General features: G+C 42.7%; 1 protein-coding gene across 1 annotated transcript; it reads right to left on the reverse strand.

Annotated features, from left to right (window-relative positions):
- Window positions 1-1480: 1480 nt before the first annotated feature.
- On the reverse strand, window positions 1481-24959 carry CPN1 (carboxypeptidase N subunit 1). Its single transcript, XM_059398337.1, is given in 10 exon segments — window positions 1481-1646; window positions 1648-1755; window positions 5599-5717; window positions 7979-8078; window positions 9499-9638; window positions 12860-12971; window positions 14708-14890; window positions 16580-16735; window positions 21302-21498; window positions 24505-24959. Coding segments are annotated over 10 exon segments (1446 nt in total). The 5' UTR covers window positions 24728-24959; the 3' UTR covers window positions 1481-1538.
- Between the last annotated feature and the right edge of the window lie 577 nt (window positions 24960-25536).

Consider the following 25536-nt stretch of genomic DNA (forward strand, 5'->3'; position numbering starts at 1 on the left):
TCACCCCTACCCCAGAGTTTACTGAATCACAGCAATCATCACAATGCAGTGTGATGACCTAGTGTCTTCCCGACTAGACTGTAGCTGCCAAGGTCATGAACCGTATCTTATATATATTTTTTGTATCCTTTACATTGAGCAAGGACTCATACATGTCCTCTGAATGAATGAATGAATGAATGAAAGTATGTGGCTGTGTCAGGGAAAACACCATGACTACACTTTGCAAGTATCAGCTCTGCTAAGTGACTATGTGCCAGGGAACCTGAAAACAAAGCAACTGATACTCAGACAATCTGGAAAAACCAAGTGCATATGGCAACCTCAGGCATAGAATTCCACTGAGCCTTCTCAAGAAGCTGCTGCTTTCTAAAAAAAAAAAAAGAGAGAGAATCAAGGAACATGGGATTCAAATCAGGAAGAAAGGAAAAGTGCAGGGAAAGCATTAATCACCTGAGGAGAGAAATCACTTTTTAAATGGGAAAAGATAACATTTTTTCTGTTTTCCTCTTGACCACAGATTGAGAGGTTGCTAAAGTCAGAGAAATATAAATTGTGATCATCGTAGTCTTGACTGGCCTCCTGAAGGGGTGGGATGTCATAGTTAAGCACCTTTTGTTTTCTGATGGAGGTGGGAAAACTTCTTGAAAGGAGCAAAATTACTCAATGTTAGTTAATTAGTTAGTTAGTTAGTTACAGGCCAGGGCGGGGAAGGTTGACAGAGTGGGGGGATGTGGAACAAGTGGAGGAAGCTGGAGCCTGCCCTGCCTCCCTGAGGCTGTGCTCTGAAACGGGGTGTCAGGGAAAGAACCCTCACCAAAGCCCGAGGACAGGAGACTCCAGAACCCCAACATACCTGATGGGAGTTTGTGAACTTGTGTGCTCATGACTATACATCTCTTCAAAATCTTTACTAACATCTCCTTCCTCAATAACGGTTAGTACAGCTGGGTCCTGGGGAACCCAGGGAGGTGGGCAGTGCTGGGTGGCACCAACACAGGGAGAGGACTGAGTCATTCCACAGCAGCATCCCCATTACCCTTACAAACCCAGAAACTGTTCTGAAACATACATGTTGTGTAAAATACTCATGTACGAAAATGGGGAGCCGTATCTAGGTATTTGTGAGTGAAGTCCATTTATTATTAAGAAACTGTTGGCTATTGTTGAAATAGTCCTCCGGGATTGCCGAGGACTTGGTCACCTGTCCTTGCTATGGGAACACCACCAATGATGAATCATCTCAGCCTTTCAGCCATGCATTCCGGAATCTCCCGAGTGCCTGCTATGTTGCAGGCTCAGGGCTGGACTCTGGAGGTAGAAGGCCAACCAGCTGCTGGTCTCCAGATGCAGTGTGGACTGACGTGGAGCCTTCTGGATCCAAACCATAGCCCCAGAATTGGAAAATCTTACTGAATCCGCTGATTGGATGCGCTGCCACATCAGAGGATCTAACCCCAGGAACAGAGACCATTCTGAATTGTTCTGAATATGGTTGTATTTAAATATGTACCAGATAATAAAATAGAAAGAAAGCTTCATGTGATGGGAAAGTGGGAACAAGCCTTTCTACCATGTGGCCCCAGCACTGTGGACCTCAGGCAGGGACTCTGGGGCTGCATCATCTCCATCTCCTCCTTCCTGGCTGACCTGGGGCTGCACATGCTTTAGTCTGCCTCTGCCTCCATGTCCTGAGTTGGGAACTCTCCTCGGTGGGGTTGTTTGAGGGACGCTTCTCTTGAGATGGAAGTTAACCTGGAAGAAAAAAAGCAGCAGCTAGGAAAGTATTCTGTTTCCTGGAATTGAAATTGGGGAAGACCTGTCTGGACCTGGTCTCCCCACAGTTCCGGGTCCCAAGGGCAGGGGACTAAGGAACATTATTAGCAGCAGCCCTGGTGGTGTCAGGCTTGGCTAATGGTCCCAAGAAGTGGTATATAATCACTGGTTATACACAAGGTATACCTGGATGAACTTAATGTAAATTTATTTTTAATTATTAGAAGAAAATTACATCTATACCTTAAACCACAATTTCACTAATATTGTCGCTGAGGACAGGAGCTATGATTGATGGTGCCATAATGATCCCCTTTATGCCAATATGTGAATCACAGGTGCTGTGCTCAGGCATGTCAATGAATACCTCTGACCTTCAGATCGAGACTTGCTGCCATAACTGCTTGAAAATATAGATAGTAGAGGTGATACAGATTATTCCATGGCTTCTTAAATTCCAAATTTCCATGTGCAAGGAATGCATCCTTTCCAGCAATACATTGAAACTTGCCCACTGGACATGGCATGCAGTCCTAAAGATGGTTCTGACTGACAAGTGTAGGATCTGCTGGCTGTGGAACCATCCTAGCGAGAGGGAGTGGCACAGTGTTCTAACCACACTCCCCTGAGGGATCCTTGGCTTTTAGGCCCTTGGAACAGTTTGAGCTGCTGAAGCCAGCTGGGGCTTGAACAACAGACAAGAGCTCTCCCTGAGGTTATTTTCTGCCTCTTCCACAAAAATCCATAGCCAGCTTTTCTGCTAGTTCCCCAAAGTAGAGGGAATCAGAGCTAACTGTACTGTGTCATTAGCATTTCGTATATAGTAATTCAGAGATCTAGGAAAGAGAGAGAGAAGACAACAAAACGAGGGAAGGACAGAGAAGAAGGAAAGGAGCCTGACATCTGGCCAGATGTGGGGAAAAGCAAAGAGGACACTGGATGACTCTGGGAGATATCTGAAAGAGTCTTAACTGTAACATGAAAACCCTCTAGTAAATAATCCTTTTTTTTTTTTTCCTTTTTTCTTCCCCCAGCCAGATGGATCTCTGCTTCAAAATGAAAAGAGAGATAAGTTCTACTGCTATCAACAAATGGGTTCTTTGCTGTTTTCCTCTCTGGGAATTATATCCAAAAGACAATTGTTTTCTCTTTTTTGGTTATATGTGACACAATGATAGGTTATGTTGATTTATGTAAAGTCTATATGACAAAGGAAATGAAATCTTTTGCAGTAGGATACATGACTCCAGCAGATTTGTCGTTGTTCGAATCTGACACTGAAGAGCACCTGTAAGGCAGAGCTCATGGACACAGCTGCCAATCGGCCTTTGGATTTTAGGGTAAAACAAGAAAAGGGGACAGGAGAAGATATTTGCAAATGTCTTATCAGACAAGGGGCTAGTATCTAAAATCTATAAAGAACTTATCAAACTCAACACCCAAAGAAAAATAAGCCAGTCAAGAAATGGGCAGAAGACATGAGCAGACATTTCTCCAAAGACATTCAAATGGCCAACAGACACATGAAAAAATACCCTACATCACTTGGCATCAAGGAGACAAAGATCAAAACCACAATGAGATACCACCTCACACCAGTCAGAATGACTGAAATTAACAAGTCAGGAAATGACTGATATTGGCAGTGATGCAGAGAAAGGGGAACCCTCCTACACTGTTGGTGGGAATGCAAGCTAGTGCAGCCACTCTGGAAAACAGTATGGAGGTTCCCCAAGAAGTTAAAAACAGAGTTACTCTATGACCCAGCAATTGCAATACTAGGTATTTATCCAAAAGATACAAACATAGTGATTCAAAGAGGCACCTGTACCCAAATATTTATAGCAACAATGTCCACAATAGCCAAACTATGGAAAGAGCCCAGAGGTCCCTTAACAGATGAATGGATAAAGAAGATTTGATACACACACACACACACACACACACACACACACACACTCACACACACACAAACAATGGAATACTACTTAGCCATCAGAGGCAATGAACTCTTGCCATTTTCAATGATGTGGATGGAACTAGAGGGTATTGTGCTAAGCAAACTAAGCCAGAGAAGGACAAGCATCATATGATTTCACTCATATGTGGAATTTAAGAAACAAAACAGATGAACATAGGAGAAGGGAAGGAAAAATAAAAGAAGATGAAATCAGAGAGGGAGACAAACCATAAGACTCTTAACTATAGGAAACAAACTGAGGGTTGCTTGTGGGGAGGGGCTGGGGGGCTGGGGTAACGAGGTGATGAGCATTAAGGAGGGCATGGGATGTAATGAGTACTGGGTGTTACATGCAACAGATGAATTACTAAATTCTATCTCTGAAACTAATAATACACTATATGTTACTTAAATTGATATTAAATTTTTTAAAAGGGGTGGGGGGAGAGAAAGTTGGTTGGGACACTGGGACCATATAACAGGCTGCCATGGCAGAATTAGTATTTGCTTCCTTCATCTACAAACAGAAGTAGTTTATAATATGCAGGAGCTAGGAATAGAGGGAAGAGAAGGGAAAGGGGGAACTATCTAGAAATTTCAGAGGACTTTTCAGAGGATGTAAAGAACTCTTTATTTGGATCCTTATGTTAAAATAAGGGCTTATGAACACAGGCTGTTAAGCGTAGTATGAGGCCCTGTAGCATGCTGGCTAAGGCGGCAGCCTTGAAGGCCCAAGAGAGGTTGTTGCAGTGGTGGCTCCACTTACTGGCTGTGTGACACTGGGCATGCTTCTTACTTTCTCTGAGTTACAGTTTCCTTGGCCATAAATGGTAATACTTACATGCCCCTGACAGAGTTGTTGTTAAGGTTAAATGAGATCATTCTAGAAAGCTCTCATACAGTGTCTCATACATGGTAACCATTCAGTGAATGGTATCTGTAACTGTATTTGAGAAAACAAGCTACTTGACTGCACAGTGTTAACAGGGAAAGGCGCAAGCCAGTTGGCTAAGCTCTGGGGTTGGGGTTGTATAGAGAAGGAACTGGACAGAGTCTGGAGACCCTAGGGAAGATCGGACTTGTAGGAAACATGGTCCATAGGACCTCATTAAATAGGACAGCCTCATTACCTTTTCCCCATTTGAGAAATCTGAAGATTAGTGTTGATAATCTCTGAGGTTTTTTAGCTCTGAGATCCTAATATAAGATGAGCAAAGCTGAAAAGGTCCAGCCAGTAGGTAAAAAAAAGTTTCTTGCTTCTCGTCCTGCTTTTAAGAGACAGCCATGGAGAGCTGAATTCTGGAGAGCAGCTGGCACTTTTGCTGAGGTGAGTGGCCGAAAACTAGCATACAGGGGACCAGGAGGGGCTAGAGCGCCATCTGGTGGTAGTCCCAGCTGATGGCACAGAAGCGTGCCACACAAAAGTGTCAGTGTATTGGGGCAAGGACTCGGGGATTTACCAACTATCATTTTTTAAGCACTTTTGATATGTAGGTCACTGTCCTAAATGTTTTATATGCACTTTCTCATCCCAGACTTACAAAGGAGGTGCTGTTATCACCAATTTACAGAGGAAGAAGTTAAGGAAGACTAATTAGGTAATTTGTCCAAGGGCTATAGATAAATGAGCCAGGTTTATAAAATAGCCCTTTTCATCATTATGCTATGTTAAACAGAAGAAAGAGAAAAAGCTGAAAAGAAAAGGGAAGGATATAATAGTAGAATGACAGGAGAAAAATAAGCATATGAGAGCAATGAATTTTTATTTTTTAAGTGAAAGAAGGAAGTTCGGCAAAGACTAGAACCAAGCAAGAGGTTGTAAGTGATCTTTACAGTGCTCTGTGAAGGTCAGCCTAACTCACCAGTTTTGGTTCCCCAGGACCCACGGTTACAGTCACTGTCTCTGGGTCAAACCCAGGTGCTGTGGCAGTGACAGTGTAGGTACCTGGAAGCAGCAGCCGGAAGTAATCGCCATGGTCACCTAAAAGTTACAAGAACATAGCTCAGTCTGCTGATTAGAAATCTGCCACTTGGGGCCTTGATATGAAAAATGATTTGAGGGTTTTAGCTGACCACAAGCTTGATTTTTTAAAATAGCATGATGAAACTGGCTAAGATCTAAAACAATCTTGGGCTATTTTATGTAGTAAGAACGCAGGCTTCTCAGCTCATGGGGAGTAGAAGTTTCAATGTGCTCTGTACTGACAGTATTGCATTTAATTCTATACCCTGTATTTTAAAACAAACTCAGGACCAGGAAAGGGTCACTTGGAGAAAGGCTGAAAGATATATGAACGTTTTGTATGGTAAAGAAACTACAAGAGACTTATGTTTCAATGTTTAAAAAGCCACTGTGAAGAAATGACATCTACCTAAAAAAATAAGAATGAGAAATATGAGTTTAAATTGTAGGAGGAAGATTTTGCTAGACAGAAGCAAAACTACTGTGACAGAGTGATTATCAAAAAAGAAATGGACTGCCTTATGAAATTGTGAGCACTGAAGCAGAGAATGAATTAGTGTCCATGGAAAAGCCACACAGTTATGCAGTGCACAACCTGCACTGATGGACATGGTTCTGCACTAAAGGACATGACAGCCCCATGTTAAAAAATCAGCTGTGACTGGTGGTGTATGTGTGTAATCTTCTCTTAAGCAGGAGGGCTGGACTAAATAACCACTAAAACTCTGATTTTGAGAATTCTACTTTAATATTTCTTCCATCACCTTCTAATGGGGAAAATAAAATTCAAAAGAAAGCCTATTTTTCTATGGCAGGGATATAACATTTTGGCTAATGACTTTGTATATCTTTAGAATCAGTTGTAACCATGCCTTTGAAGTTTTTTTTTTTTTAAGCAATGAATAATTGAAATAATAAATGCAATTAATAATGGAACTGACTATAAATACTAGAGAAGTCTCTTCTCTGCCCCCTACTAAATGTCTGTAATTCCTTTTAAAGTACTTTTGCAAAAGCAGTGAGTTATTATGCATATGTTGGGTAGTGTAAGTTATACCTCAGGGGCTGTCATTTTCTTAATTGGGGATTTACACCCCTGAATGGTTAGCTAGCATTATATCAGAAAGGCCCAATTCTAGATAGAGCTATTATAAGGGCTCCGGCTATCTTCCTCTGTAATCAGCACTAGATGCTCTTCTAAGTAGCATAATGAATGTTACAATGAGCTTTTTCAGTGGTGAAATGAGTAGTCTGTTAATTTAACATAATCAGTGTTGAAAGTGGGTTCTTATTGGTGGAATTAGTATTATTCAACATATACTGATTATCTAGAATGTTTCAGAGACATTCCCTGTCTGTGTATGAATATGATATAAAAATCTAGCAAGCCCTGAAGTTCTGAGGGATGCCTCAGGTTTGATGCCTAAATGGTCCTGGGTCCAACCATCAGCAGGGAGGATTCTGGTTGTCTGATGCTTGACTATGAGGCTATAGAATCCTGCCTTTAGAATGTTGCTGCTTTTGCCTTGAATGAGCCTTTCCGGTTGGGATCCACCTCCAGTAATATTAGTTATCTCCAAGATTCCATCCAGTTTAACCAGGACTGTAAGTCTGAACTGTAAGATACCTGCATGGTATTAGGCATCAGTGTTGTAAAATGTGGTTGAGCCTTGCTTGTATAGAGGTTGTGGGAGATAGGCAAATTTTACCACCTCTGGCCACGGATAGCTACTGTTCTACATTAATGCCAAAACAAACATCAAGAAAAAAAAAAAGGAAAAGATAAACCCAAGAGTTGTGCATGATCAAATTTGGCTGGGGCAGTTTGCAATACCTGTGCATATGAGATATTCTGTACCATTCTAGGAGGTTCCAGGTTGGTTTCAAGATCTGCTTCCACTATCACTCTTGCCCTACAATAAGCCTATAGAAACCATCTTGTTAACTTCTCCCTGGATGCAGGTGTCGTGAAATGCCTGGGTCCGGGACAAGTCTAAATGTCAGTTTTATAGTCTTCTTTAGCCTCATTTCACACCAGTACCAATACCTCTGTATGAGGCAGTGACTCCTAAATGCTGAGAGAGAAGTTACATCTTCCTAGTCCTGGCCTCTTAGTTCACTGTCCCTATGTCTATCATCCTTCCTTTCTCCTGTCCTCAACCCCAATGTCCTTGACACCCATGCTAGTCTCGCTGTCTTACAAACTGGCCTCCTTATCATGCTGAAAAAAGGTGAGGACATGAAGGTTCCTTCTCACCGCACTAAGGATGGCCACCTACCTGAAGTGATGTCATGGTTAATCCCACTAACAGAAATGACAGCCTCCGCAAGGTTATTATAATTCTCATCACGCACCATTCCTTTGATGCCCTGGTGTACCTGCGAGAAAGTTTACAGTGCATGGTTATGACCATAAGACATGCGTTCAGTGTTTGGGAGTCCTCAAAGCCCTTTCTCTTATATTTTTACAATTGATCTCCACAAAGATTATGGTAATAGCCTCTTAATTAGCTGGTTTCCCCACCCTCCTTTTCCCGACCATCTCTACTCAACAGCATGCTCGAAGTGATCCTGTGAAAGTCTAAGGCAGAAAATGAGACTTGTCTACTCTCTGTCTCTATAGATTTGACTACTCATATAAGCAAAATTATACAATATTTATCTTTTTGCGATGGGGTTATTTTTCTCTGCATACTGTCCCCAGAATTCATCCATGTTGCAGCATATATGCAGAATCCTCCTTTTTTTTTTTTTAAGCTGAAGAATATTCCATTGTATGTCCAAACCACATTTCATTTATCCACTCACAAGCTGGGTCACAGTTACCTTTCAGCTACTGTGAATAATGCTGATATTAGCATCGGTGTACAAGTATCTTTTTGAGATTCTGCTTTCAGTTCTTTTGGATCTATACCTGGAAGTGGATTGCTGGATCATGTAGGCTATTCTACAATTAATTTTTGAGGAACCACATACTACTTTTCATAGTGGCTGCATCATTTCACTTTCCTGGCAATAAAACACAAAGGTGGGGTGCCTGGGTGGCTCAGTGGGTTAAGCCTCTGCCTTCAGATCAGGTCATGATCCCAGGGTCCTGGGATCAGCCCTGCATCAGGCTCTCTGCTCAGTGGGGAGTTGCTTGCCCCTCTCTCTCTGCCTGCCTCTCTGCCTACTTGTGATTTCTCTCTCTGTCAAATAAATAAATAAAATCTTTAAAAAAAATAATACACAAGGGTTCCAATTCTCGACATCCTTGCCAACACTTGCTACTGTCTATCTTTTAAGGTAATTTTTTTTTTTTAAATAAAAGCCATCCTAAGAAGTATATATTTGATTTGCATTTCCCTAATGACTACTTGTTTTAGGCTTTGCATTTTCTGCAGTGTCCTTACTGGGGAGCCCTTTCTTCCCTAGAAAGCTGCATGATTCTCTCTCTCACCTTCTTTAAGTCTGTTTAAATGTCATTTTCTCTGTAAGGCCTTCTTCATTGGATTTTGTACTTAACATGCTATAAAATTCACTTTATTATTTTGTTTAGTGTCTGTCTCTCCACCCTAGAATACAAACTTTATATGGGCAGGGCTATTTGTTTGCCCATAACACCCAGCATATGGTACCATTTCTGACAGATAACTGTGCTCAATGATGTTGAATGACTAAATCTGATGGGTAGAAGAAGCCCAGATGTATGGTATGAAGTCGAAGTCAAAGTCAGAACTGAGCTTCACAAAAATCCTTGCCTACCATCGGAAAATACTTCTCTTTCTGTAACCAGGAAAGTTCAAGAATGGGATTTTACCTGTTCCAAGAATTGGATTAGAGCTTCCCGATTACCCAGCCACTCACGCTGTAATTCCTCTTGGCGAGGAAACTTGTCACAACTCAGTTCCAGCGTGATCTCAAAACAGTTGGTATGGAGATAGTTAAAGTCTTGCATTCCTAAGAGGAAGAGGGCAGAGGCAGATCTGTATAAACTGAATCCCACCAATGCCCCCACTCAACTCTCCATAATCACGATTGCTCTGCCCCCCCCCCCCATGACCTTCTATTCTACCTCCTGGTCCATTTATCTCCTACAAAACCTTTCCCCAACTTCCCAGTTTTCTCTCTTCATAAATGCCCATTTTGTCACCCCCATCTTTTCCTCCTCTGCATTTCATCCCTTAAATTCACTCCTTGACCCTCCACATTTCCAAAGTCTGCTGGTTAGTGGTGCCTTGATATTAGACCCCGCACATGTATTGCTTCCAAGGGGACAGATCTTCTCTTTGGGTGATGATGTTCTTCAGACCTTGGACGTTAAAGATGAATATCTTGCTTTCACATCCCTCCTCCTATCTGAGAACACAGGAGTGACCTCAAAATAGTTAACCCAGAAAAGCCGGCCCCTGAAAAGGCAGAAGGCAGCTATAGTTTTCTTTCATTGAATGCCTGTCTGCTTCTATCTTCTGTACTCTCCAGTGGAATTGATCATTTTTTAAATATGTTCCTGATTTATTAGAGTGGTGTTTATATTGCAAGGGTATTTGGGCAAAAAACGATTCATCTGGGGCACCTGGGTGGCTCAGTGGGTTAAAGCCTCCTTCAGCTCAGGTCATGATCCTAGGGTCCTGGGATCAAGCTGGCATCAGGCTCTCTGCTCGGCAGGAAGCCTGCTTTCCCCTCTCTCCCTGCCTGCCTCTCTGCCTACTTGTGATCTCTGTCTGTGAAATAAATAAATAAAATCTTAAAAAAAAAATCATCTAATCACCTTCACCTGCTCTAAGCTGATGAGCATAAGCGGCTGTTATAGAGAGAATGGGGAAAAGTTGGAGAACTGCGCCTCTTTCACTGGATCACTCTGTATCAGAATAATCGAGAAAGTTGTGCCTTCCAGCCAGATACAGTTGCTGGGTTTTTTTTTTTTTTAAGATTTTATTTATTTATTTTACAGAGAGAGATCACAAGTAGATGAAGAGGCAGGCAGAGAGAGAGAGAGAGAGAGAGAGAGAGAGAGACAGAGAGGGAAGCAGGCTCCCTGCTGAGCAGAGAGCCCGATGTGGGACTCGATCCCAGGACCCTGAGATCATGACATGAGCCGAGGGCAGCGGCTTAACCCACTGAGCCACCCAGGTGCCCCAGTTGCTGGGTCTTAACTAGGGTTTCAGTGGGTAGGGGTGAACTCCCCTTCCCAATTTGCAGTCCTTCCCAATTTGCAGTCCTAACCCTAATCCTAACCCTAACCCTAACTTGTCCTAGCAAGTTCCCAGATGATGCTAATGGCGCTGGTCCAGAGACCACACTGTGGGAGCAATCACTGTAATGAGCTGAATAATCTTGGAATTCTATCAGCTTATTTTAGGGCAATGATTTTCATTGGAAACATGGACCATGCTTTCCCAGATGATGAGAAGGGGGAGGGAGAAACAAATGCAATTTGAAGAAGTATAGTTCTTATTTTAAATTGGAGGGGAAGATGACCTATTGGTTTCCTAATGCAAACTAAAAAAAAAATAATATTAAAGTTCAACAAAACCTTCTCACCTTGTGCTCAAGCAAGTTTTCAGCCACAAGAAGTCTGTCACCTCCCAGTACTTGGTGACTCCCTAACCTTCCTCCTCTCTTCTTGTCATAGAACCAGCTGTAAACTCAGCTCTTACCAGTGAGCTTTCTGTTACCTGTGCTCTGTCCAGGTCAGATTTGAAAGTATGGCTAGCTGCTAAAACATGATGACTAAAAGAACCTGGCTTCCTGTTTCAGCCTCTTCCTTATCTTTAGGTTCTCTATCTACCAAAAGTTCATAACTAGAAGTTCTATCTCAACCCTTGGTGTTGGGAAAGGCCCAGGGAGTAGAGAGAGAAGCCTCTTCTTGGAGGTTTCTGCTATGCCATCAATAGCCAATGTCCATGGCAAATGCTGGCTCACAGGAGATGGGCAGGTAGGGTAGGGAGAGCACATAGTAGAGGAACTGTTGGGTGTCCAGGCCAGCTCCTTTGGCCATCTGTTGCTATGTAAAGCATAGCTCCATGCTACTTAGAAAAGATCCTAATAGGGATGCCTGGGTGGCTCAGTTGTTGAGCATCTGCCTTCAGCTCAGGGGGGAGAACCCTGGGGTTCTGATATCAGGTCCCACATCAGACTCCCTGCTCAGTGGGGAGTCTGTTTCTCCCTCTCCCTTGGACTCCCTATCTCCAGCTCATGCTCTAGCTCTCATGCTCTCTCAAATGAATAAATTTTTTAAATCCTTAAAAAAAAAAAAAAAGAGCCCAACATTTGGGGCACCTGGGTGGCTCAGTCAGTTAAGCACCTGACTCTTGATTTCTGCTCAGGTCATGATCTCAGGGTTGTGAGATCAAGCCCCAGGTCGGGCTCCGTGCTCATTGAGTAGTCTGCTTGAGATTCTCTTTCTCCCTCTCCCTCTCTCCCTCCTCCCCTTGCTTGTGCTCTCTTTCTTTCTCTCTCTCTAACAAATAAATAAATCTTACAGGAAAAAAGAGAAGACCCTAACATTTATAAGCCAGGCATTTCCAAATGCTTTATGCACATTGTTTCGCTTAATATTCACATCAAATTTACAACGCAAGTATTGTTATTCTTTCTTTCTTCTTTTTTTAATCTGAGAGAAATCGTGGTGGGGGGGAGGGACAGGAGGAGAGGTGAAGAGAGAGAGAATCTTAACCAGGCTGTACAACCAGCGTGCAGCCCAATGTGGGGCTCAATCTCATGACCTGAGATCATGACCTGAACTAAAATCAAAAGTCAGATGCTTAACCGGCTGCGCCACCCAGGCACCTGGCAAGTATTTGTCAAAGTACGAGTGAGAAATCAAAGCACAGAGAGGTTAAGTAATTACCCTGAAGCCACGTAACTGATAAATGGGCAAGCCAGGTTTCAACTCAATATACCTTTAGAGCCACATTCTTAATCACCTGGCTACATTATTTCTCTCCTATGCTCTGATCTACTGTGTAAACCACCAGTTTTAAAGGACCACTAGGTGTCCCTACGCTCGTTTTAAATAATCACAAGAGGACATTAAATGCCAGCTTAAGACTTCTCCATTTCTCAGGTCTCTGCTTAAAAGTGAAATTCTGTGATATTCCTGTTGTTTCCCTGAGAAACGGAGATAAGCCCCATTCCGCTTCAGCTTGCAACACTGTTTTACCCAGCACTCTTCTTACCCTTGCTGAGAGAATACCAGGAAGCCCCATTGGTGATGCCGTCTGGGAAATAATCCCCACAGTTCCAACCTTGGTGCATCCATCCATGTGCATACGAGTAGACCTTGGCCAGCTGTAGGTATATCAGATGGAAAATGACCTGAGTATTCCCAACTCATACAACAATGCTCCTACTTAGAACAGGGTGACACCATGAAACCCCACTATGTATACACAACTGATTACTTGGTTCAGTCAAAGAAAACACCAGCAGGCATAGGAAGACGGTGTATGTATGTGTGTGTGTGTGCGTGCGCGCGTGCACGCGCACACATGCGTGTGTTGGACTAGAGTTAGAAGAGCTGTATTCTGGGGGCACCCAGGTGGCTCAGTGAGTTAAGCCTCTGCCTTTGGCTCAGGTCATGATCTCAGGATCCTAGGATCAAGTCCCTCATTGGGCTCTCTGCTTGGCAGGGAGCCTGCTTCCTCCCTCTCTCTGCCTGCCTCTCTGCCTACTTGTGATCTCTCTCTGTCAAATAAATAAATAAAATCTTTAAAAAAAAAGAAGAAGAAGAAGAAGAGCTATATTCTGATTTTTCTACTCTCTTGGGGATAAGTTTCTACTTGGGAATAAGTTTCTTCAAGTGCAAAGTGAGGGGTGACACTAGATGATATGTAAGTAAACTCTTTTCTAGGTGTACCATTTTCTAGCTGAGTTTTATGAAAGAAAACAAGGACGAAGTATGATAGGCCTTGGCCATGAAAAGAATTCCAATAATCCCCCCAATCCCCCCGCCAACCCATGGTTTTGCTTTCTGTGGTTTCAGTTACTTGTAGACACCTGTGGTCTGGAAGCAGATGATCCTCCTTCTACAATAGGTTGGAAGGTCAGCAGTAGCCTAATACGGGGTCACAAAGCCTATGTCAACCAGCTCACTTCATCTCACCATGTAGGCATTTTATCATCTTGCATCATCACAAGAAGGGTGAGTGCAGTACAGTAAGTTTTCTTAAAAAGATTTGTTTATTTATTTGAGAGACAGAGAGTAAGCATGGCCACAGACAGGGAGAGGGGCAGAAGGAGAGGGAGGGAAAGAATCTTCAGACTAACTGCTGAGCACAGAACCCTATTCGCTGCTTGACTCGGGACCCCGAGATCATGAGCTGAGCCAAAACCAAAAGTTGGCTGCTTAACTGAGACACACCCAGGTGCCCCTACAGTAAGATATTTTGAGAGAAAGGCCGTATTCACATATATTTTATTATAGTACATTGCTATAATTGCTTTATTTTATTATTAGCTATTATCGCCACTCTCTTACCATGCCTATTAATAAACTATTTTTGGTATGTATAGGAAAAAATGATATATAGGGTTCAGTACTATTTGTGGTTTCAGGCAGCCACTGGAGGTCTTAGAATGTATCCCCCAAAGATAAAGGGGGTACTACTGTATGTATTGGGGATGAGAGGTGTGTTGGAGGGAGAGGAATATATGTGGAATCTCTACAATTCTCTTTCATTACTACTTCACAACAGTGGAAAAAATGAGATTACTAGGAGAAAAAAGTATAATAATTTATTTGCTTTGCAAAGCAATAGCTGGTGTTATTCTCTATGGAAATCATTAACCAATGAATTAACAATTAATGTCAATTATTATATTAATATTTATTAATATATTAACTATAAAATAATCTGATTTTTTATTCTCCTGCTGTTTTGAACTATTATGTAAATGTTTTTTCATGTACATGGTCTATTTTTCCTTAATGTAGCCATATGACCATAACCTTATACATTAGACCCCCTCCAATACTCCCCTGAGCCTCAGGTGCCTCTGGCCAAACAAGCTGCCATTCTGCATACCTTCTGGAAAAGCTTGTCATCTGGCGTGGGGGTATTGGCAGTCCGGCGGAACCCTCGAACCCGATGTTCAAGGGATCTGTCATACGGGTAATTGGCCACCACTGCCCCTCCGTGGAGATTGGCTGAAAGAACGAAGTTGAAGGAGCGGATCCACTGGATCACAGCCTGTGTCTCCGGTTCCACCTGTGGAGAGATGAGGGCCTGGCGGTGAAGCGGCAACCAGAAGTCCAAATGGCTATGCAAATGAGTCTGTCAGGAACCGGCCTAAGAAGAGGGCATGTCTGAGTACAACGAAGAGCATCCTCCTAGATATGAGAAGTGTAGGTGGGGAAATTTTGGTCTTTTGTCTGATGGTTTAAAAAATTAAGTAGATGGAGTCTTTTTCAAAATGAAATAGCATGTGGAATCCCAATAAACAAAACAGCTGAAAGGAGAGCATTTAAGGCAGTGAAACCATTGAGTATGAAACTATAGCAGAGGACAGAGGCCATGACCCATTCGTGAAAACCCAGAGAATGTACAACACAAAGAGTGAACACTAACGTTAACTATGGACTTGGGTGATGATGTTCAGTCAGCCAAGTTCTTTGATTGTAACAAATTACCACTCTGATGGGGGAGGTTGATCAAGGAAAGCTGGGGGTACATGGGAACTCTATACTTCCCCCTCAATGTTGCTGTGAATCTAAAACTGCACAAAAAATAAATAAAGCTGTCTCAGACATTCAAGAAAACACATGGGCTTGAATTGTACTCGAGGAGAGTAAAGAGGAAGAGGTTGATCAAACCTCTTCCTGTGTAGAGGTGTAGAGGTTAAGGACATAGAATTGGTCACATCACAAGCAAATGTGTCAGGAGCAAACGCAGTCCAAACCTGAATAGCAGGAATGCTATTACATAATAAACCATGTAACCATAGGAAAACGGAGCACCTGGTTTTTGGTGTTTCAAAAAAATAACCATAGCTTGGTTTGAAATTTGTGCTGTTTCTATGATTCATAAAGTTGTGGCTTCTTGTTGGATGAAAAAAAATCAAGTCTATTTAGAAAAGGGAGGGGGGTTGATCTGAAGAGGGGTAGCATGGTTGGAGAGCTCAGAGCTCCCTGTACCTCCTTCTATAGCTAATTGTTGGTGTGCACACAGTGCATCACGTGTAAGAGAGACTTCTCTATAGAATGCTAGAGTCCGGGGCGCCTGGGTGGCTCAGTTGGTTGGACGACTGCCTTCAGCTCAGGTCATGATCCTGGAGTCCCGGGATCGAGTCCCACATCGGGCTCCCAGCTCCATGGGGAGTCTGCTTCTCCCTCTGACCTCCTTGCTCATGTTCTCTCTCACTGTCTCTCTCTCAAATAAATAAATAAAATCTTAAAACAAAAAAAGGAAAAAAAAAAAAAAAGAATGCTAGAGTCCTCTGTTGACAGTATGGTGCAGGAGAAAGAACCTTGGCTTCTGAGTCAGAAGACCTGGGGTTTAATCCTGAGTCCATCAATTATTAGCTATGCAAGCTGTGAAACAGGGATGGATGAATGCTCCATGCATTCACCACACAGTGTTAGAACAATCACCTGAAATGCTCACTAAGAAAGAATTTTGTACAAGTGTAAAGTACCATGTAGCTGTGGGATAGCGTTTTGCCTTGACTACCATGGCCACTAACATCAAACAGCATGTGCTCCATGAGGGGTGTTCTGCTGGGGTTGCTGGGGGGAGAGAATGGATGCAAAGAATGGAAGATAACTGCTCCTACTGCTCTGGTCAGATTAACATGGAGTTGAGCTGATGCTTAGTTCTTGCTTGTTTAATTGATAGGAAGGTTGCTGGAAATTCCAGATGTTTATTTACCTGCTTCTGCATGCAAATTTCATCTCCTACCTGACTTTTCCAGTTGTCTGGAAGAGGCAAGTGGTGGTTGGGGCCTCCGTGTTTCTCATTGTAGTAGATGTAGGTGTTGAGATCCGGGAAGTTGCGGTTCAGGTCCACTCCATTTGCATTGTTCCTGCCAACCAGATACCCAGAACTGTCTGCACCCTAGTGGGAAAATGAAGAGAAAAAGGAAGGTTTCAGGCCGAATCCTATTGTTGAAGAATACTATGTAGCATAGTATTGAGGGACATTAGTTTAATCTCTCGACTGATGTAGAATTTTCTTCTTTAATTCATCTAAAGACCCAGTGGTGTGGTTCAAGTCTCCCTGTACGCTACTGGTAGAGATCCCAGGAGAGGCTCTAACAAGAGTAAGGTGTTTAAGGATAATGGGAACCTCTATTTTTTTAAAATAGTTTTATTGAGATTTAATTTATATACCAAAATAGGTATGATTTGCACACCATTTCAAGTGTATGACTCAATGAATGATTAGTCACTGCTGACAGAGTCATGTGAGCATCAGCACAGTGTAACTTATCAAGATTTCTAACACCCTGAAAAGGAAACCTTATGCCCCTCTAGTCATTATTCTTTTTTATCCAAGCCTAGAACATCACTTTCTCTCTCCATAGATTTGCCTTTTTCAGTAAGAGAGATAACACATTGCGTGTCTGGCTTTTATCACTGGGCATAACGGTTTTGAGGTTTCTCTATGTTGTAGCACATAACAGTACTTTATCCCTTTTTATGGCTGATGAATATTCCAATCTATGGATTTACTATACTTCATCTATTCACCAGTTAATAGACTATCATATAGCCGTAGCTCTTAGGGCTGCTGTAAGCTGTAACAAATTACATAAACTAGGTAGCTTTTCACAACAAAAATGTATCTTCTCACAGTTCTGGCGGCAGGAAGTCTGAAATCAAGATGTCAGCAGGGTCCCACGCTCCTAAAGCTCCATAGGAGCTCCTTCTTTGTCTCTTCCAGCCTCTGGTGGCTGGTGGCCATCCTTGGCTATAGATTCATTACTCCAATTTCTACTCCCATCACAGGTCTTCTCCCCTGTGTGTGTCTCTGTACAGATTTCTTTCTTCTTATAAGGACACCAGTCATGTTTGAGTTAGTCACCCCAATCCAGTATGATTTTATCTTAACTTGATTGCATATGTAAAGACCCTATTTCCTCATAGGGTCACAGCCAGAGGTTCCAGATAGGCATGAATTTGGGAGGGGGGGATACTATTGGACCCTGCACATGGACATTTGGATTATGTCCACTTTTTGGCTATTGTGAAAATGTTGCTATGAGCATTCCCATACAAGTCTTTGTATGGATGTATGTTTTTACTTCTCTTGGGTAGATACCTACTAGTAGAATTGCCAGGTTATACTTTAAGTTTATATTTAACTTTTTCAGAAAGTGCTAAACTGTTTCCAAAGCAGCTGTACTGTGGAAATCACCCCTAACCCCTTTATTTTTTAAATTTAGGATCCTTGTTTATTTTTCTTCTTAGCAGCATCAACTTCCTGGATCCCTTCATTTCTCTGCTCACATTTCAAATTGTAGCATTTATTTGGTATGTATTCACTCATTCATTTATCCTTTTAGCCAATCAACATTCACTTAAATGCATCTCTACTCAAAGCCCTCTGAAAGACACTATGAAAAAAGATAATGAGACATTATGCCAGCCTTCTAGAAACTCATATTATATACAAAGAGATAGACATATATGTAAATAATTAAGATATATCAAGTAGTAAAATAAAGATGTATTCAAAGGCCTTCACAAAACAGAAATTCCATTTAATGTTTTGTAAGGCACTGGAGAAGGGGAATAGTGTCCACTGGACCCCTGTGGACTGGAGAGTAGAGCCCAAACCGGTGGCCTTTCCTGGAAGTGGAGTGAATGGATGGATGTTGGACACCAACTCACAGATGTAATACCACTTTCATATTTTTAAAAAATTCTTATTGTTCTTAAATTTCTCTATTTTTCATGGCATTCTTCTCATATTTTATTCTTATATCTCATTGAGAACATAATATTTCTTTAAGTTACCTTAAGTTCCCTATATTAATTCTGTTCAGGGGAAATATTCATGTAATTTTTCAATTGGGAGTTTGATTTTTCACTTGTATGAGACAATGATTTTCATTTCATTTCCAGGTGTTTTTCATTACTTGCACATTCATATCAATGTAGCTCCTAATGTTCATATTAAAAGCTATGTTAATTTACTTATCAGTTGATTTACTACTCACGCCAGGTCATAAGGCTGGCAGATGAGGAGTTTCCGTAACAGAAAGTTCCCATAAACAGGTTAGGTTTCCTTCTGTAACAAATTACCACATACTTAGTGGCTTAAAAAACACAGGTTATTATCTTATAGTTTTGGAGGTCAGAAGACTGAAATGGGTTTCACAAGACTAAAATCAAGGTGTCAGGAGCGCTGTGTTCCTTGTGAGGTCTATAAGGGAATCTGTTTCCAGCTTTTCCCAGCTTCTATAGGCCACCCACATTACTTGTCTCATGTCCCTTCTTTCTTCTTAGAGCCCAATAGCACGACATCTTCAAATCTCTCTCATTGTGACCTCTGGTTTTCCTCTTCCACATTTGAAGGATTCCTGTGATTGATTACATTGAACCCATCCAAATAATCCAGGATATTTTAAGGTCAGATGATTAGCAACCTTAAGTACACCAGCAACCTTAATTCTCCCTCATCATGTAACATGACATATGCACAAGTTCTAGGCATTAAGATTTGGAAATCTTTAGTGGGATGGGGAGAGGGGAGGTTATTCTGTTTTATCTACAGGTAGCTTTAAAGTTTGGTGGCTAGGTGGGTCTCCCCGGTGTAGCCACGCAGACAGGTTTTCTTTGGATATGGAAGATAGCTCTGGGAGTTTGAGAACTTTGATGGGGTCTCTCTTGGGCTCAGGTTCAAGATCTGCTCCCTCTGAACAAGTACACAGTAGGTAAGTAAAGGTAACTGGCTCCCCAAAGATGGCTCCAAGATTGAGGGGCATTGTCAGGGCTTTTTCCTACTTTATCGCACCCCACCTCATTCCCGGAAAGATGCACGCAAGTCTGACATTCTCCAGTTTCCCCAATGCAGTATTGGGAAGGGCCAATAGAAGGAGAGCAGCCAGGCTGGAGGTCTCCCCTCACATCTCTTTCAAAGGTTCCTGCTACTTTGGAAACTCAAGTCTCTAGATATTAAGGTACACTTGTATGATTTTCCAGTGGGGAAACAAAGCTTTCTTTTCTCATTTGTTGAACTGAATTGACAGGAAGTGGTGAGATTGCAGGGGGCAAATTTGTGTTTCATTCAACATCTTGGCGGCATTCCCTCCCCCTGTCTCTACTTACCTCCCCAGCCCTATCCTCAAGTAGGTTTAAAATGGGATGGACCAAAAGGACAGATGCTGCATGGTTCCACTTGTACAGGACAGAGTGGTCAGATTCACAGAATCAAGGAGTAGAGGGGGGTTGCCTCTGTGGGGCTGGGAGGAGGTAGAAATGGGGAGTTATTAATGAAGGTACATAAAGTTTTGGTTGAGGAGGATAGATAAGTTCTGGAGACCAGAACTGGAGACAATACCTGTATCTATAGTCAACAATACTGTCTTGTACACTTAAAGTTTTGTTAAGAAGGTAGACCTCATCTTGGGTGCTCTTACCATAATAAATTTTTTTTAAAAAAAAGTAAAGTAGTGAAATTTAGTCTTAAAAATGGCAAAAAAATTTCAAGACTGTCTCAAACAGACATTTTTAAGTTGGGGGGCGGAAAGCCTCTTTAATTTAGAAACCCCCATCCCTTCGTCCAACAGCCCAAACAAACCAAAGTTTAGACATAGCTTTTAAAGGAACATATATACTGTGTAAGGCAGATGCCTGGCTTCACCCTGGAAAAATCCCAATTCAGTAGATGGGGGTGGGGGGAGGCTACGAATCTGTATTTCAAAAAACCTTCACCTATGATTCCGATGCACAGTCACACACAAAAAAAAATATATCATTGATTTAAAGTTAGATACACTGACATTTTGAATTTATGTTGGAAAATAAAGTAAAAGCTCATAGATCCCTGATGATGTAATTCTAGAAAATTTAAAGGCTGAGTACTATACTAGTAAAGGAAAAAGCCATACCGAAATGTAGTATTCACTTAGCAAAGTACACAAATGTCCAATTACTATGTTGTACACCAAGAACTAATATAATATTGTATGTCAATTATACCTCAATAAAAAAGAAAAGAAATACAACCCAAAGCATGAAGTATCTAGAGTTAGCCCCCACCTGCACAATTGTGGGACAAGCTAGTTCTATTCCCCCACAAACACAAATGGAAGTGTGATGTGGGAGGGAGAAGAGTATGTAGGGTTCGAAGCTAAAAATCGAGGGAAGGAGGTGTGTTTTGCAAGAGCCCTTCACACCTGTTTAATATTTTCCAGGTTAGGAAGCATTGTCACAGACACTGCCTCTCGATCCTCATAATAAAACCCGGAGGTCAGCGGGAAAGGTGTGGAGAGAAGGAAGCTCAGAGGGAGCCCACGTTCACCGCCTAGGCTGCCACACGGCTGAAACCGGGTCTCCACACTGTGTTGTAGTCCCATCGGCTTTTTCTCGATGACAGGGTGGCACTGGCAGCGAGACCGGGAGGACTGGTCAGAGGGCCTTGCTGTGCAGAGGGCCCCGCTCTGGGGCTCGGTACCTGGGCGGCGGCCACCTCGTAGCCGTCGGGGTTCATGGACGGCAGGATGTGCACACGCGTGCCCTCCAGCAGCCGCACGATGCGCTGGTTCCCGTTCCGGAACTCCTCGCACAGGAACTCGGCCAGCTGCAGCAGCAGCTCGCGGCCCAGAGCCTCATTGCCGTGCATGTTTCCCACGTACTTGACTTCCGGCTCCACTGCAAGGGCAAGAAGAGGCAGGAAGAGAGAAGATGGAGAAAGTGTGCAAGCGCCAAGGTTTCCTCACCTTGCAGAAGGACCTTTCTCCCTAATGAATAAATGAAAATCTTACGCTTCCACTGGGTCTTTTCCAATGATTCCTGAGGCCCTTTTGGACAAATTGCAATTATAAACTGCCCTATAGAGCCCAGTATAATGTCTTGTGCTTAAAGGTGCTTGATATGAAATTCTTGGTCCCCACCTTCCACTTACCCAGAATAAAACCACTTCTCATGACAACCCCTGCTATCATTTTGGTTCAGGCTCCATATGCTGACAACCTGGTTTGTTACAGGAAATCTTCTAGAACAGCTTGCATCTGCCCCACCCATCAAGTCTATTCTTCAGAGTCACTGGTCAACAAGCTTTTTCTGTGCAGGGCCAAATCGTAAATACTTTGGGACTGTGGGCTGTATTGTTTCTGTCTAGCTACTCCACATTTCCAGCAACAGCAGACATAGTCAATACAAAAACAAATGGGCAGGGGTCCTGGCTAGCTCAGTCAGTAGGACATGTGATTTTTTTTTTTTTTTAAGATTTTATTTATTTGACAGAGAGAGAAATCACAAGTAGGCAGAGAGGCAGGCAGAGAGACAGAGGAGGAAGCAGGCTCCCCACAGAGCAGAGAGCCCGATGCGGGGCTCCATCCCAGGACCCTGGGATCATGACCTGAGCCAAAGGCAGAGGCTTTAACCCACTGAGCCACCCAGGCACCCCGAGGACATGTGATTCTTGATCTTGGGGCCATAAGTCCAAGCCCCACATTGGTGTAGAGTTTACTTGAAAGAAAGGAAGAAAGAAAGGGCATGGCTGTATTTTAGTGAAACTTTATTTACCTAAACAGGGGTCTGGCCCTCAGGCTATAGTTTGCTGAGTCCTGTTCTGAGCTGTCTTTTATAATTTATCCCTATTCTGAATGGTCTTTTAAAAAATTCTAAGCCAGATCATGTCATTTTTCTGCTTAAAACCCTCCAGCGGCTTCTCACTTTACTCTAAAAGCCAAAATCTTCACAAAGGCTTGATCTCCTGCCCAGGAGCCCTACCCCCAACCATACTGCTCCGACCTTGCTTTCCCGTTGTTCACTCTGCTGGAGCCACAGGGGACTCCTTGCCGTTCCTCACACATGCCAAGCAAGCTCCTGCTCTTCCCTCTGCCTGCAGATATTTTCCTCTCCAGTTCTAGTATGGCGTGTTCCAGCACATGCTCAAAACCACCTCAAAGGAGAAACTTTTCCTAAACAGTTAACAACTCTCTCCCCAGCATTGGTAGACTCTCTCTCTCTCTCTCTCTCTCAAAGGTTGTTTTTCTCTATAGCACTTTTTTCCATCTGATTCAATATACATTTACTTACCCCCTTGTTACCAGTCTTACACCACTAGAATTAAGGCCCCCGAGGGAGTGGTCTTTGTTTTATTCTCTGTTTGTTGTCTATTCAGAGTCTACAAAAGGCTTGCAGATAGTGCATAATCAGTAATATTTGTGGAATGAATAATGAATGATTGCATGGAAGAATAGCTAAATGGTAGGGCATCAGAGAAGACAGAGCTTAGTGAGGACTAGAATAGGATGAGAAAGCCTTAAGGAGACCTGGACTGCTAGGCAGTGGAAGAGGGCGTGGGAGCGAGGGGCTAATCTATGATGTCCGCTAGCACCCAGAAGCTTCCACAATGAGCACACACCCCCAAAAGCATGGTGTTTTCAGTGCAAGTGTGGCTTCAAAGCAAAGTCCTTATCCTCATTTAATGGCACAGATTTCCTTGAGCTACTGCCACTCTACTGCCCCTACCCTCCCCACAGGCCAGGTAACATTCTGAAGCCGTCAGGGACAGGATCCACTGCGTGTGAGGTTGTCACTGAAGGACTCTAAGCAGGGCAGTGAGAGGATGAGATCAGTATCTGGGGAAAGTATTCTGGCATCTGTGTGCTAAATGGAAGGTTTAGAGAGTGGTGGCAGGTAGGGGTTAGGAGAGTCAGGAGCCTAGTGCAGCGTTTTAGGCAGGTTGTGATAGTGTTTGCCTAGTGTGGGGGATGTGGAAGTGGAAAGGGAAAGAGAGATTTGAAGCTGACAGGTTGAAGCAAGAACTGACATAATTTGGATGTCACAACTGCTTTAAGTGAAGAACTGAGAAACTAGAAACAACTTAAATGTCTATCAGTCAATGAAGAGTTACCTACAACCATACAATGGAATATTACATAGCCCGAAAAAATGATGTAGATGCACACTTATGGACATGGGTACTAATTATGAAAGATGATGAAATGAGAAAAGCAGTTCTAGTATGATTCCATTTTTATAAAAAAAAATGTGTGAGGTGGGGTTGTTAAACATGCATACACAAGATCTGGAAGGACACGCATCACTATATTTAACAATGATCATCTGTGAGTGGTGGGATCATGCATGAGTTTTGTTCTTGTTTCTTTATCTAATTTCTACTTCCAATCTAAACACAGATTGCTTTTATAATAGAAACAAACAAAAAGTAATCCAATGAGTAAAACTAATATCCAAGACTTCAATCTCTCTCCAGGATCATTCCCCAAAGAGACATCCCCAAACCCTTTGAGGTTTCCTGGCAGAATGAGAAGAGCTAATTGTTTCTGCTTGTGTCTTCTGAAGCACTGAGTAAAGACAGCATAATAACATGGAAAAAAGAAGAGTAACAGGAGGGAAGGCAGGGGGACGCGGTGGAAGCAAGGAAGAAGACTCACCTTTAACCATGAAGGTCTTGAGCAAACAGAACTTCAAAAGGAAGAACAGACTAGAGCCTGAACTGGGGCTGCAGGTCCCCAGAAGCAGGGCCAATGTGAGGGTTAAGTAGGGAAATACTTAGCACAGCTGGAGGAAGGTGATAATTTGTAGGTGGAGGGGTCTATGGACTTCCCCAGAAACCACCCCAATTACTGGATTTGTAAGGAAAGGGTCCTGCCCCATGCACCCCAAGAACCGCTCAGGGCTTACGAGGCTCGTGGATCCCAGGGTAGTCGCTGAATTCCAGCACGTAGAGGTGTCTCCCCTTCACGCTGCGCCCGATGCTGTAAACCCGCGTGATGTAGGGGCATTCGTTGTGCACCCTGTACAGCGTCCGCACAAGCTCATCATAGCGGTGGTGGCGAAAGGTCACTGGGGCAACAAACTTGAAGAGGAGGATAAGGTGGAAGGAGACTGAGAGCAGCCCTGACATCTTGCTGGGCTTTTTCAGAGACCCACTAAAATTGGCTCCACCTCTCCCAGTAACTAGTCAAAATCCAACGGCCAAGAACCAGCTCTTCCTGGTTTCCCTGCCAGTAAACACCAGCGTGACAGAACCTGGCAAGGAAGTTCAGAATTGTCCCGTTCAGAGCTGGAAATTATTTATGTAGCTCTAGAACAGCCACTCATCTCTCGGCTTCTCCTCATCCAGCGAAACCTTTTGAAAGGTTTTGCACTCCTCCAGAATGGGCAGTTTCACTGATTCTGGCTTACTGATTAACCGGATTGTAAACAGGCTTCAATAAATAGTTGCTTATAACCCTTTGATTCCCAGAGAATTTTGAGAAACTTGGCCTGGGCTTATTCCCTATCTTACAATTTAAGGAGATGTATTAATGAGAAGTCTCTCTCTGTTTCAATCAATCCTACACACAGCCGCCAGACTCTTTCTGAAGCACAGCTCAGAGTCTCGTTCCTTTCCCCCTCAAATATCTTTCAGTAGATACCATTGAGAAAATGAAAAGATGAATCACAACCTAGGAGAAAACAACTGCAATCCATAAATCTGATCATATAACCAGAACACATCAAGAACGCTTACAACACAGTAATTAAACAAGCAACCCAATTCAAAAGTGGGCAAAAGATCTGAATAGATATTTCACCAAAGTGGATATATATGAATAGCTAACAAGCACACTTAAAGTTGGTCACCATTATTGGTCATAAGGAAATACAGCACAAAACCACAATGAGACATCACTTCACATCTACTAGAATGGTCACAATCAAAAAGTACAA

This window comes from Mustela nigripes, chromosome 4 (genome assembly GCF_022355385.1).
Source record: "Mustela nigripes isolate SB6536 chromosome 4, MUSNIG.SB6536, whole genome shotgun sequence".
NCBI classification, from domain to species: Eukaryota; Metazoa; Chordata; class Mammalia; order Carnivora; family Mustelidae; genus Mustela; species Mustela nigripes.